The following is a 13,133-nucleotide window of genomic DNA, read 5'->3' on the forward strand; positions in this document are numbered from 1 at the left end:
CCACAGCCGGCCAAACATAAACACACACAGGGACACACAGGAGAACACACACGCACGCACACGCAGATGCACGCAGACGCACGCAGACGCACGCACGTATGTTCCCGGCTCGAGTGAAGCAGCATGCACCTTAGAGGAGCAGGTTCTCATTTTTAAGGAACGTTTTGGGAACTCTCCGCCTCTGGAGTCACCCCTGTGCCATCCGCACCTCCTCACCAGGAGCACTGCAGCACGCTTGCTGCTCTGATGCGTACACCTGCAAGCCCCTCTCTATCTGCCACCCTACAGGCTACGCAGCGCGCTATAGGAGAGCTATAGGAGAGCTAGCGCTGCTAATAGGAAAAGAGCCACATCCCTGATGAACATCAACATAACAGCCATATCCCTGACGAACATCAGCATGAGAGCCATATCCCTGACGAACATCAGCATAACAGCCATATCCCTGATGAACATCAGCATAACAGCCATATCCCTGATGAACATCAGCACAACAGCCATATCCCTGACGAGACATCGCTCATGAGAGCCATACCCTGACGACATCAGCATATAAGCCTATCTGATGAACTCTCGCATAGAGCCACACCCTGATGCATCAGCACAACACCATACCCACGACATCAGCACACAGCCATATCCTGACAACATCAGCATAGGCCATATCCTACGAACATCAGCATACAGCCTATCCTGATGAACCGCATAGAAAGAGCCACATCCCTGACGAACATCAGCATGAGAGCCATATCCCTGACGAACATCAGCACAACAGCCATATCCCTGATGAACATCAGCATAACAGCCATATCCCTGATGAACATCAGCATAACAGCCATATCCCTGATGAACATCAGCATAAGAGCCACATCCCTGATGAACATCAGCATAACAGCCACATCCCTGATGAACATCAGCATAAGAGCCATATCCCTGACGAACATCAGCATAACAGCCATATCCCTGACGAACATCAGCATGAGAGCCATATCCCTGACGAACATCAGCATAACAGCCATATCCCTGATGAACATCAGCATAAGAGCCATATCCCTGATGAACATCAGCATGAGAGCCATATCCCTGACGAACATCAGCATGAGAGCCATATCCCTAATGAACATCAGCTGCTAGCCTGTGGGCACCTGAGATGTTATTTTTGGGAGGAGGACCTACTGTAATACAGTGGTAACCCGAATTGGCATAAAACCACCGTAACCTTGGCGATGAAGCCAAAAGTAACCACTGTGTATTGGCGGTCACCGTCAGCGAATGACGTCGCCCGAGACAGAACCGACAGCATCAAAGGTACAGGACCCAGTGCAGCTGTGTTGGACTTCTTTTGGACTCAGGAACCCCACTTCTACTTTTCAGCTGTTCCAAACCAGACCAGCTCGCGGCTGATTGGCCCATAACAGTTACACTCTGGGTGTACAGACCTGTGAAGAAATGTGCGAGGCTTCAAAACAGACAAAAGTCAGCCTCGAAGAAAATAACGCGTATGCGTCTTGACTTGAGGTTAACGCGAGGCGCAGCCACCCCCGTCCCTCCCGGGCGATCTCCCTCCGCAGCCGACGCCGTCGCCGAGACTCCCCGCCGCTCTCGGGAGACGGCCGCATCCGGAGCTGTCGCCCAGCGATGGCGGCGCTGCCAGTCCCGTCGCATCCGCCGGGGCTGAACATCGCGCCTCCCTCCTCCCTCTCCCTCTCGCTCGCTCCTGGCTATCGGCTCCGGGCCGCTCGGGAACGTCTGGTTAGATTCGGCCGCCGGAGCGTTCACACGCTCATAACACGCTCGTAACAGACCGTAACACGCCACGCTAAATATATCCTCATCTGAGGGGGCTAGACGCGCTGCCAGCATAATCGGCCTGCTGCTTCGCTGCGTGATTTGCTATGTCATTCATCGCAATGTGGTGGCACTGCACAAAATTTCTGCACCGCACTGTTTAAATAGCAGCTTAAACCCCGACCTCCCAATGCCCATAAATCCGTAGGTGGGGGGCTGGTGTTGTGAAAAATTCACAAAACACCAGTTTGGGCTAAATTAAGAGGTAAGATAGTTTCCAATAACTATTTCACATGAAACTGATGGTTGAGGTTAACAGACATGAACACCGTCGGTCTGCTTATGCAGTGTCATGCATTTCAGGAGAATCAGCCATGTAAGGAATCAAGGATGCTCAGTTTTGGTCAATACTGTACGTTTCATTTTGCTTCTCCACTGTTAGCGAAGGCAAAGCTAAGCACGTTACTTATGTGGTCAGCCTGTAACCATAGTGTGTGGCCAACAAGTCCTCAAGCTTCTGCTTCTGGGTGAAAGTGCTATAGCAGATTGTGATGGAACAATTATTTGAGTTCCTTAACAACTTTCTGGAAAAACAAAAGGTTTTTCTGTGTGAAAAGTGATGCCATATCACAGCCGAAACTATATCATAGTTCCAGCACATTTCAAACAAGATAGCGGAAGGAACTGTAATGTACAACCACAGAAACTGAAAATAACCACAAAGACGATGTCAAATGTGGAGTCATGTCTAATGTGATTATAAAGAGAAATACTGGCCTGAAAAAGAAAAGATGGCTTTTGTGGGTTTACAGAACGCCCATCATCCATTGCTGCCTCAAATCCTGCTTTCATTTTGGCAGGAGAAGTCCACAGTACGAGGATACGTAATCCCCGTACAGCAAAACACTATGCTAATTTAGTGCGTGCGACTTTAGAGAAACCAAAAAGAACAATCTGAACAAGCCAGAATACATTATTTATAAGCAAAATAAACATTTGCACTGCATTTCCTGGGGCAAAAAAAAAAAAAGATGCACACACAGGACATCAAGTTCCTCCCAGCACTGACTGCGTTAGTTATCATTAAAAATCAATAACGCGCATATCAAACGACGGATAAAACCGCAGGCGGCGTCTTTAATCCAAGGGCCGGCTTTACGGAGCGTCGCTAATGTCAGTCTGCGCGCGAGGAGCGCCCGCACCAGAGCGGTGACATCACTAACGCGGGCGGCGAAGCTCACACCGACTCCCGTCTTTCCGCATAGCTATCGTCTGTAACAGGCCGAAACGAAAACAAACAGACGACGAAAGCAAACGAAACAACGTTTAGTTCTTCCAAAAATATAGATGAACGTAAGCCTCTTTTGCAGTGCTTTCCAGCACGAGAGCGTAGCACAAATTTCTGATTTAGAAGAGCACATTTTGAAGGGAAAACAAATATCTTGTTATGACAACACATTGTTTACGGTGACAGAGATGGAAGAGTCCAAGTGTAAAATGGAGGGGGATTGTTCCCTCAGCAGGCCCTTGAGACCACCTCAAGAACTCACTGGGCATGCTGTTATTTATTTAAATCAATACTAGGCACAGTCAATGACCTTTACACATATGTTTTTATTCTGTAGCCTTTATCATTAATGTTCAAATGGGAGATCGTATGGTCAGATATGTCCCCAAACACAACCACCAACAACACATGAAATATATGAAATGCTTCAAATAAAACATTAAGTAGAGAGATAAAAAAAAAAGTTTTATCTTTCTATTTTAATGCATATGTTTCGTATGGAACTTTTCAATATTGAACAAAATAAATAACACAGGAATAAAAAAGGAATAGGAATTTAAATACTCCTGCCTCCCCTCCTTCACATCGTTCAATTGGTCAACCACTCACAGGCTCTATCCAGTCTCACAAAGAGTGGCACACTATTTTACAGGGAGTCTGTTAATGTCCTGATTCAGTAAATATAACCAGCACCCGGCATGAAAAAACACCTCCACCTGAAATTCGCTAATGTAAAAGTCTTGAATAGGCACTCTCTTATACTGGCCAGCACCGGAAATTAAATACTTTCCCCCCAATGGCAGGATTATTGGTAGCGTTTCTCATTCCACCACAGCAGAGTGGGTTTATTTATGGTCATGTATTATCATAAAGGGAACGCTGCAAACCTCTGCTCTTTATATCTTTTACAATTTCAGGTTTACTTTCCTTTAAAATTAATCTCAGCGGAGACAGACCACTAGCCAGCTAGCGAGGGAGACAGATAGATCACCAGCTGGCTAGCTAGCGAGAGAGATGTGTAGATAAATAGATCGGTAGCAAATTTAGCTAGCAAAAAATATAGATCGCTAGTTAGCTTGCCAGTGAAAGAGATAGATCACTAGCTAGCCAGAGAGAGGGAGATAGATCAATAGCTAGATCTAGATAGATAGATCAATGGTGAGATCTGTTGTCGAGGATGTAATTGGAAACAAACGACACAGCATTACACCTGCCATGGATGGATGCTTTAGGTGCCAGGCAGCCAGGAAGGGGAGCCTCCTTATATAGTCGTATGGTAATTTATGGTAATATGACAAGCCACATTGCATCCACTGAAATTAAGCCAAATTTATACTAGTGCAACAATTAAAAAAAAAAAAAAACACAGATCAAGGGGAGCTATTAGAAGGGATGGAATTAACTAATTAAATCATCATTTCTTGTGTAAAAAATGTATTAAATTTATATTTCCACACTGGCTTCTATTAGGACTTTGGGATGGGCGGGGTTTCAAGTTCTTTTTGCAGCCAAGCATTGCAGTTTAACCACTGGGGAGAAAATGCTTCAAGTATTGAGGAGGGTTGTTGCCCACTTGAATCAATTTGACTCTTGTTCTTGAGGGAGTGGTCACGTTGAAGAACACACTCGTGCCAACTCATGGTAGAGAACTCTGCTACACAGCCCAACCGGTCCATTGCCATCTGCCCTCGAGAGCAGTCACTCCATAGGGCCTGGGGTCAGTAGTACCTTGAGAGCACAGAAGATACAGGAGTCCTCCATGCACTTGTGTGTGGTCAGCTGACGAAAACTCCTACGAAAGATATCCAGGTGCCACAGGACCTGTGGAGGTAAAGGAATATATTTATTAACTTAAAGATAAAGGTTAAATAAGCATAAATGTAGTTAAGTTTTACACAATAAAAAAATGTGCGAAATCGTTTGCGCTCAGCTGCATCTGAAATTAAGCAAAAATCAGAAAATATGGGGAAAATGAAACCTCTTATACCATGCAAGGTATGAAGCTGCTTGCTGATCCTCCTAACGCATTCTGACTGGAGTGCGCTGTTTTGAGATCTGCATCGTGTGCGAAACGTCACTCCAGTTTATAGCTCGTTACGTCTTCCAAAGCGCAAATGAAAGAAAACTACAAAAATACCAAAACGACCGTACCGGTGTGTACCGCAAAAACTACAGTCCCAGAGGCCCTGCACCGGACAACCGGTGCCTCTCTCTGTGCAGCAGGCGAGCGCAACACCCGACGGGTTTCGGATTTCCTTTTGATGTTACACCATAGAAATACTGCCCAGTGCTTCCCAGCCAGCTCACGGCTAGCTCCCGCTGCCAGGTTACAGTATGCTGCAGCTTTCCAGTCCATCCTCTCGATATGTATCACCGGTGCTCTGCTCTGCCTGTTCTACGCTGCTCAGCCCGGTCCTCATTCCCCCTAATCTCCTACCACGTTTCAGGAGCAGGGCTCAGCAAACACCTTGCTGCGAGACCAAAATAAAGTTTCACGCAGCTTTAATACGACAAGCCTTAAAAGGCTGGGCAGCCACGTTCTCAAACCTACGCTCGAGTGTGATAATTTGCGCAATTTTAGCACTGCGTGTGTAGCGAGTCCCTAGCTGGTCTGTGATTATGAAATAATGAAAGCCTCGTAGCAGGTCACATACACAAAACGGTTGTGAATGAATTGAGACCGAGCCAAGACCTAGGAAAATACCACAAAGGTCAGAAGAGACTTCTGACACACTGACTGAACAGCTGACAATGGCCATTACAGGAGAGGTGTCTAATCTTATCCAAAAAGGGCTGGTGCCGGTGCAGGTTTTTGTTTTATCCCAACACTATGCCACCTGATTCAACTAATTAACTAATTACGGTCATCAATCAAGACCTTGATAAGCAGAATCGGGTGTCTTAGTGCCGGGGCTAAAACAAAAACTTGCACCCACCCCGGCCTTTTCGGATAAGATCGGGCACCCCTGCATTAAAGGAATAAACATCAGAGTGCATTCACACCGTTTCAGATCCTGAGATATCCGAATAAGAACGCGCCTATGGACCTTCCTACACAGGGGGGCACGCACAGACGATAAGAACAGATGCACACGCGTATCATTCATACGCCAAAGCAAAAGTTTCTCTGCGTGAGGCACATCAGGGTTCGCAGGTTCTGCATACAGTACAACACGACCATCTCCACGAGGCAAAAGAGACAAAAGCAGCAACATAAAACCCCAAGAAAGTTTTAGCTCATTATTCCTCAAAATGAAGAACACAGCAATAAAGTGAAATTAACAAGGAGAAACATCAGCATTCACCCTCAAACGACGCATTTCTCACCGAGTACTGCGTAACATTCGATAAGTTAGGCCCGCAAAATAAAAAAATATGCATAGCTTACCCTGCACATTTAAGTTTTGCATATGAATAATAGATCAGTCCTCACGCCTCTGCGGCACTGAGATCACGCATTGCCCTGCTGTCCGAATGACACGGAAGAGCCATTTCTGACGGGAGTCAGTCTTCGGCCAGGTTCGTCCCCGCGCGGGACCGGGGCGCGGTCTTTCCCAAACGGCGTTCCGGCGGCGGCGGCGGCGACGCGACGCGCTCCCCTCCTTCCGCAAGCCTTTCGCAGTCTCCCCCCCGAACGCAGCGTTCGCCTCCTCAGCGCGATCGAAGAAGAGAAAAGGGCCGCGCGAGCCCCCAGCGAGCCTCGATATCTCCCGACTAAGCTGAAACTCCCGGAGACCGCAACCCTGGAACCCGGCCACAAAACCCCCGCTCTAAGTGCTATCGAATTATTTCATCACTTTGTCCCGCCCCCGCCCCCCCACAACCCCCCACACCCCCAGCCCACCCCAACCCCTTCTCAGAGTGTTGACTCTTCCCCGATTCCCTCTCCCATTTGTCAACGCGGCTCGCTTTCTTTCCTGCGGACCGAAACCGCGAAAACCCGCACGTACCCGCCTCCCCGCTACAGAGGCTACAGAGTCCCACCGTGTCTTTGATCTCAAGTTATTCATTTTAAAATGGCAACCCGGTCGTTCGTATGTCATCGCGTGTGCCCGCTCGCCAGGGAGAGAGCGGGCACGCGTTCTGTGAAAATGGGCAGAGCTCTAGCTTTGACACTCGTGAATTAAACGATGATGCAGCAATGGCAGCACGGTGATGTCATACAGGCAGTGGAGTGGATTAACTCTTGAGAAGGGGAGAAGGGGAGAAGGGGGGAAGGTGAGAAGGGGGGAAGGGGGGAAGGGGGGGGGGTGGTGGTGAGCAACAAAGAGGGCCCTGTAATCTTGACTCACTCCCTACAGGGACACAGCCGATAATGGCCGACACACAGTTGTCACCACACCACACTCGGGAGGCCACTAATTGCTGGAAGTCACAGCAGAACAGTTTTACCGGACAGAAATGCGCCTTATAGCACAATGCAGAATTGGCACCTCCTCTGCAGCAGATGGATGCAGATGCCCTATAAGTGGTCTGTTACAACTGTTCGTGGTGGCTTTGCTATATCCATAGGGCCATTTCCTGAATTTCCTGAAGTACCTGAATATTGTATGTGTATACCAGTGTGTGTGTGTGTGTGTGTGTGTGAGCGTGTCTGAATGTGCAAGTATGTGTGTGCATGTGAATGTGTGTGTGTGTGTGTGCTCGAGTGCATTTGAGTGTGTACGAGTGTGTGTGTGAGTGTGTGTGTGTGTGTCTGAGTGTGCACGCGTGTGTGTGCTCAAGTGCATCTGAGTGTGTACGAGTGTGTGTGTGTGTGTGTGTGGGTGTGTGTGTGTGTGTGCGCCTGTATGTTTCTTGTGCTCCTATGTGCCTTCTACATTTAACTACATTTTAAGGCTAATTCAGTCAAACCCAATGTTCATCATCCCAATGAAAGATCTGGTATGTAAGCAGGATCACATTAATAACTGCACACAATACTATTACGACAGAATGAAACAGCCCACGCAGAAAAAAGCCTCTGTTCTCCATGACCAGCCAGACCTCGCACAGCACGCGCCAGCATTTCCCTCCCCGCGCCTCCTTCCGCGCCGTCCCGCAGCCCCGCAAGACCGAGTAAACAGCAATTAACAGCATGTGTTGACGAGGCCGAGAACGCGGCGGGAGGAGGAGGCGGACGAGGAGGGCGAGGAGGCGGCGGGCGAGGAGGTGACAGCTTGCATGCAGGCGCTGGCGTCTGCTTTTTTTTTATTATTAATACTTCCTTCATTATTTGTGATGAATCGCCTCCCCGCCGAACAGCAAATGGAGCGAAATCTGCCCGCGGCGGGCGGCGTGGGGCGCTGCGGTTGGCACGGCGGGCGCTGACCAGCAGGCAGCGCCGCGCCTCCCTCCCCACCCCCCCCCCCCCCCGACGGGACGCGAACCGCGCGCGCTGACGGCCGCCGCCCGCCTCCCGCCTCGGGAGACGGATTTAATTAGCTGCGATGGGATTAGCCGCGCGCGGGGCGATCCGTTTAGCGGGCAGGCCCATCCGGAGGAAGCGCTAGCGGCAGGCCGCGTTTTACCGAGTCAGCGGAAAAGTACCGGCTGCCCTTCGGTTCGCCTCGTTTCCAGAGGCTCGAACTCTGGCGGAGCACCTGAAAAAAATGTCTTGATTTTTTTTTTTATGGCCCAGGTTTCCTCCAATCAGATTGGTGGCAGCAGATTTCTGATAATAGATTTCATTGGCTGGTTTGGTCATTTCATACACCCACCCCAAAGACTCTGGGCCAACCCCTCCCCCTGAAGCCTACCTTGCTACTGATCTCCCCACATTGGTACAACTGGCAATCGTGGATGATAATAACCATGCACTCTGTTAACATGGTGAGTCCAAAAGATATTTTCAATGCTAGAAGAGATTTCAATACTCATTGCACTCACCTCTGCAAAACTGTTGTTTCAAATCAAGCTATCTTAAATTTTTATCTGCCAAGCCTGGCCAACACTATGCAGTTTGTCATCAAAGCATTATCCAGCAATCCCTAGAGCCCTGTTACTCAAATCATGGCCCTCGTGGTCCTGGAGGTCGTACGGTGCCTGGGTAGTTACATGCCTGACAAGCGTAGTTAGAGTCCACATCGGGAGTTCAGAACAAGGGCTGATCCATTTCAGGATGTTGTGCCAACTCCTGCTCTTGTTATTAATTTAGTGGAGTTTGCATGTCCTCCCCGTGTCCCCTTGGGTCTCCTCCGGGTACTCCGGTTTCCTCCCACAGTCCAAAGACATGCAGGTAGGCTAAGTGGAGACTCTAAATGACCCGTAGGTATGAGTGTGAAAGTGAATGGTGAGTGAATGGTGTGTATGCATTGCCATAGGTTGGCGACCTGTCCAGGGTATATTCCTGCCTCTCGCCCAATGCATGCCGGGATTGGCTCTAACACTCCCCACGACCCTGCCAAGGACAAGCGGGTATAGATAAAGGATGGATGGATGGATATCTTGATCTGAAATTTGTATAAGCACCAGCTACAGTACAGCAACAGACTGCAAGTGAATCCTAAAAAATTTACTGGGCTCAAGTACAGGAGTGAACCAGCATAGTTTATAGAGCTGTCAGAAAACTAAAACTAAGGTAATCGGTTGGAACAAAAACCAGCACGCAGACTACCCCTCCAGGACCGGAGCTGTGCACTTCTGGTCTACATTATTTACCAGTGCACCGCCTCACAATGTTCCAGCTTTGAATCACTGCCTGCAATTGACTACACGGAAATAATAACTGAAACTGAGAACAGCTTTCTTGTTGCTGTGTTATGTGGTGCTCACATTCCTTGGGTACTTGAGTGTTTCAAACCACGACAAGTTTAATTCCTCAGATTCCTGACAGATTTTTCAGCTTTCCGCATAAAAAGAAAGAGATGGACCATTCACTTGTTGTGGCCGTGCTCGACAATTATCCACAGCAGTGGTCCCCCAGTCTCAGTGCTGGTGACCCCCCCAGTGGATGCTGCTTTTCATTCCGAACACAGTTGCAATCCCAGAATTTTAACGAGCCGTTCATTTTTCTTAATTAGGTTCTTTTCTTGTCTAGAGGGATTATTCACCCTCTTAACTCACGTTATGTCAGAAATACCTACACATTCCATGAGGAATAACAGTTTTCATGTAATAACACGTTCATGTTGTGATTATTATTTTATATTGCAAACAATTACATAAAAAGCGGCAACCAAATTATTTAACAGATTTAAAGACTGAGGTGAATCAATAGGCTATTATTTGGTGAAAGTATGGACATATGTCCACTAAAACTAACAATTTGGTAGATAATGAAGAATTCAAAGACAAAGCAAATGATAACAAGCCAAAACATTGCATTAATAAGTTTAAGGAAAACATTAAACATATTATACACACATTTAACAACCTAAATAAGAGCGTATTGATTCACCTAATTTGACCAGTTTAAAAATGTGTTTTCCTCTTTTTTATGCAGTTGCTTGCAATGTGAACATAGGATGTTTTTTATTCTTCATGCCATGCACACAAAATATGGCTTAAATAGGATAAATAATAAATAATTCCTCCAAAGACGAAAAGCACCTGAAAACATCTTCTTAAAATTCTGAAATTTCAACTCTGGTTGGAACAGAAACCAGCATACCGGGGATTCCCCAAGACCGGTTGGGAACCACTGCTCTGCAGTGTGAGCGTTCTGAAACGCCGTACTTATTGGCTGGTTATCTCTGGTCAGCAGAAATGCACCACAGATAAAACCAATCCCTTTGGTTCTTTCTGTACCTGAATATCCATTTGCTTCATACCTATTAAAATCTCCGTACTTTACATTATCAGACCCCTGAATTATCTCCTATAGAAGAACTCTCAGCTCATATACTGTATGCTGTGGGACCCCTGAAAATGTGTTTTCTAAACCAGAACATTGACTTCCTGTGCCACATTTGCACTCGGGAGTGACCATCAGAGTAAAACACTATCGCCACGGTGACGTCAGAGAAATAATCACAATAACACATGGTGGACACAGCGAACCTTGCGATCTGACAGTGGCCTGGAACCTGATAAACCAATGAAAAGCCAGGTATCTAAAGTGCAGGACACTAACAGAAAGAGCCATTCTGACCTAAATGGCACATGCGAATTACAGTACGCTTCAGTGACTGTTCATTAAACCCTTTCAAACGGCCTGTATAAACTACACAGATGCAGAGTTTTGGTGTTCTCTCAAACTTACTGCAGCATACACAGTTACAGCCCCAGTCAAAAGCATGGAATGGTAAATTAACTGTTCACTAGGGACTAAAAATAAGTATGTGCAGAACACGCAGGACATTCATACACACGTATAGTTTTTTTTTTTCCCCTCTCACATACACAAACTCTTAAACAGACACAGTATTTCATTTTCTGTCACACACACCCACACACGCACATCTCTTAAAGACCCTCTCCACCCTTTGAGGTTTAGAGAATGCGCAGGGATTGTCCCGAAGCCCTGAAAAATCATCTGACGTGACAGGACATGATCCGTCAAAATCACCCGAGAATCTCACGTCCGGGTGTGAACTTCCGAGCGTCGCGGCGGCGGGGCGAGCCAGAACGCCGTGGGCGTGCGGGCCAAGCGGATGAATCCGGGACGCCGAAGGAGGACCACGGCCCAAACGAGAGGGAGGGCGGCGAAGGGTTGTGGGGGTAAAGGTCCCCCCCCCCCCCCCGCCCCCTTCTCCCAATGAAGGTGTGACAGCTCGGTCCCACTTCAGGGAGCCCGCTCCATCATCTCGCTCGGTCATGGGGAGATGAGGAACACAGTGAGCACAGCGTTTGGGTTTATTTAGCTGGAGATAAACTCTGAGTGATGATGGAGGAAGGAGACAGCCAGGCCTGCCAGAGGAGCCAGCGGTTCCCCGCTAACACGCCCCGATAAGGGAGGGAGAGAGAGAGAGAGAGAGGGGGGGAGGGAGAGAGAGAGAGAGAGAGAGAGGAGAGAGAGAGAGAGAGAGAGAGAGAGAGAGAGAGTGAGAGAGAGGGAGAGAGAGAGAGAGCAGGAGAGAGAGAGAGCAAGAGAGAGAGAGAGAGAGAGAGAGAGAGAGAGAGAGAGAGAGCACCACAAGCATGGATGGCATATTCAATTTGTTCATCCATGCCCTATCTATGTGAGGTGTCTGTATGTTTGAGATATCCAACTGTCCCCACCCATCTCAGGGACCCCTAAGAAAAATGGAGTATGTCACAATATGAAATACAAAAGCATTTCATGAACTTATTGTAAAAAGATATGTCAGGAGGGGTGGGGGAGGGGCAGAGAGGACCTGTCTGTCCATACATATTTGGTATGTGGTACCCATGGGGTCTGGAGGGGCAGGTGCACAGTAAAATGTGCAGTGCTAATTCAACTCCAACAGAGTTTATATAAGTACACTCTGGCCATAGAATGTTTTACTATTACAATTTTTATTCATTTATTTTATTTTATTTGTTATGCTGGGGCTTGAGCGGATTCAAGCAAGGTGTCCGGCAAAATCTTTTACAAAAATGATCTAAAATTAGGAAAGAGTGTACGCATTTCATTCAGCTGCACAATATTTGCGCATGCTTGCATGTGTGGGCATGTGTACACGCGTGACTGTGCGCACGTGTGCATGTGCCCGCGTGTATAAATGTGTGCTTGTATACGAGCGTGCCCATGCATGCCTTCGTACCTGAGCGAGTTTGTGTGTGTGTGTGTGTGTGTGTGTGTGCGCGTGCGTCAGTTCATACTGTTTATGTGAGTTTTCATTCCAATTAATTTGAGTTGATGAGCTATTAATTTTATCGTAATCTGGGCTTGACAGCCCTGAAGTACCTACTCTTAAATCTTTATTGGTGATGTGGGAACTGAGCTTCTTCTAAAGCTGCAGATGCCGCAGAGCTACGTAAAGGGGTCATTTCCACATTTGAACCCATCAAAATGAATTAGTAATACAGAACGCAATTAATCTTTATTGATCGAGAGTAATTAGTCAGTCAGAGGGGCCCAGACAAATTAATTTAACAACTAATTAAGCTTAATTGAGACAGCTGTCCCAAATTTGATCAAGGGACCAGTATTAACGTGAATACGACGAAGTTC

At 47.4% G+C, this 13,133-nt stretch overlaps 1 protein-coding gene across 2 annotated transcripts in view; it reads right to left on the reverse strand.

The window, feature by feature from the left end:
• Window positions 1–13,133, reverse strand: part of LOC135247501 (inactive ubiquitin carboxyl-terminal hydrolase 54-like) — an 86,728-nt gene that overhangs the window by 33,231 nt on the left and 40,364 nt on the right. For both annotated transcript variants that reach the window (XR_010328226.1, XM_064321005.1), the window contains exon 3: window positions 4,805–4,897. Coding sequence is in view for 1 of the 2 variants with exons in the window: in XM_064321005.1 (XP_064177075.1) it covers window positions 4,805–4,897 (93 nt within the window). In the remaining variant the exon portion in view is untranslated. The remainder of the gene's footprint in view (window positions 1–4,804; window positions 4,898–13,133) is intronic.

The sequence above is a fragment of the Anguilla rostrata genome, chromosome 2 (genome assembly GCF_018555375.3).
Source record: "Anguilla rostrata isolate EN2019 chromosome 2, ASM1855537v3, whole genome shotgun sequence".
Classification (NCBI taxonomy): Eukaryota; Metazoa; Chordata; class Actinopteri; order Anguilliformes; family Anguillidae; genus Anguilla; species Anguilla rostrata.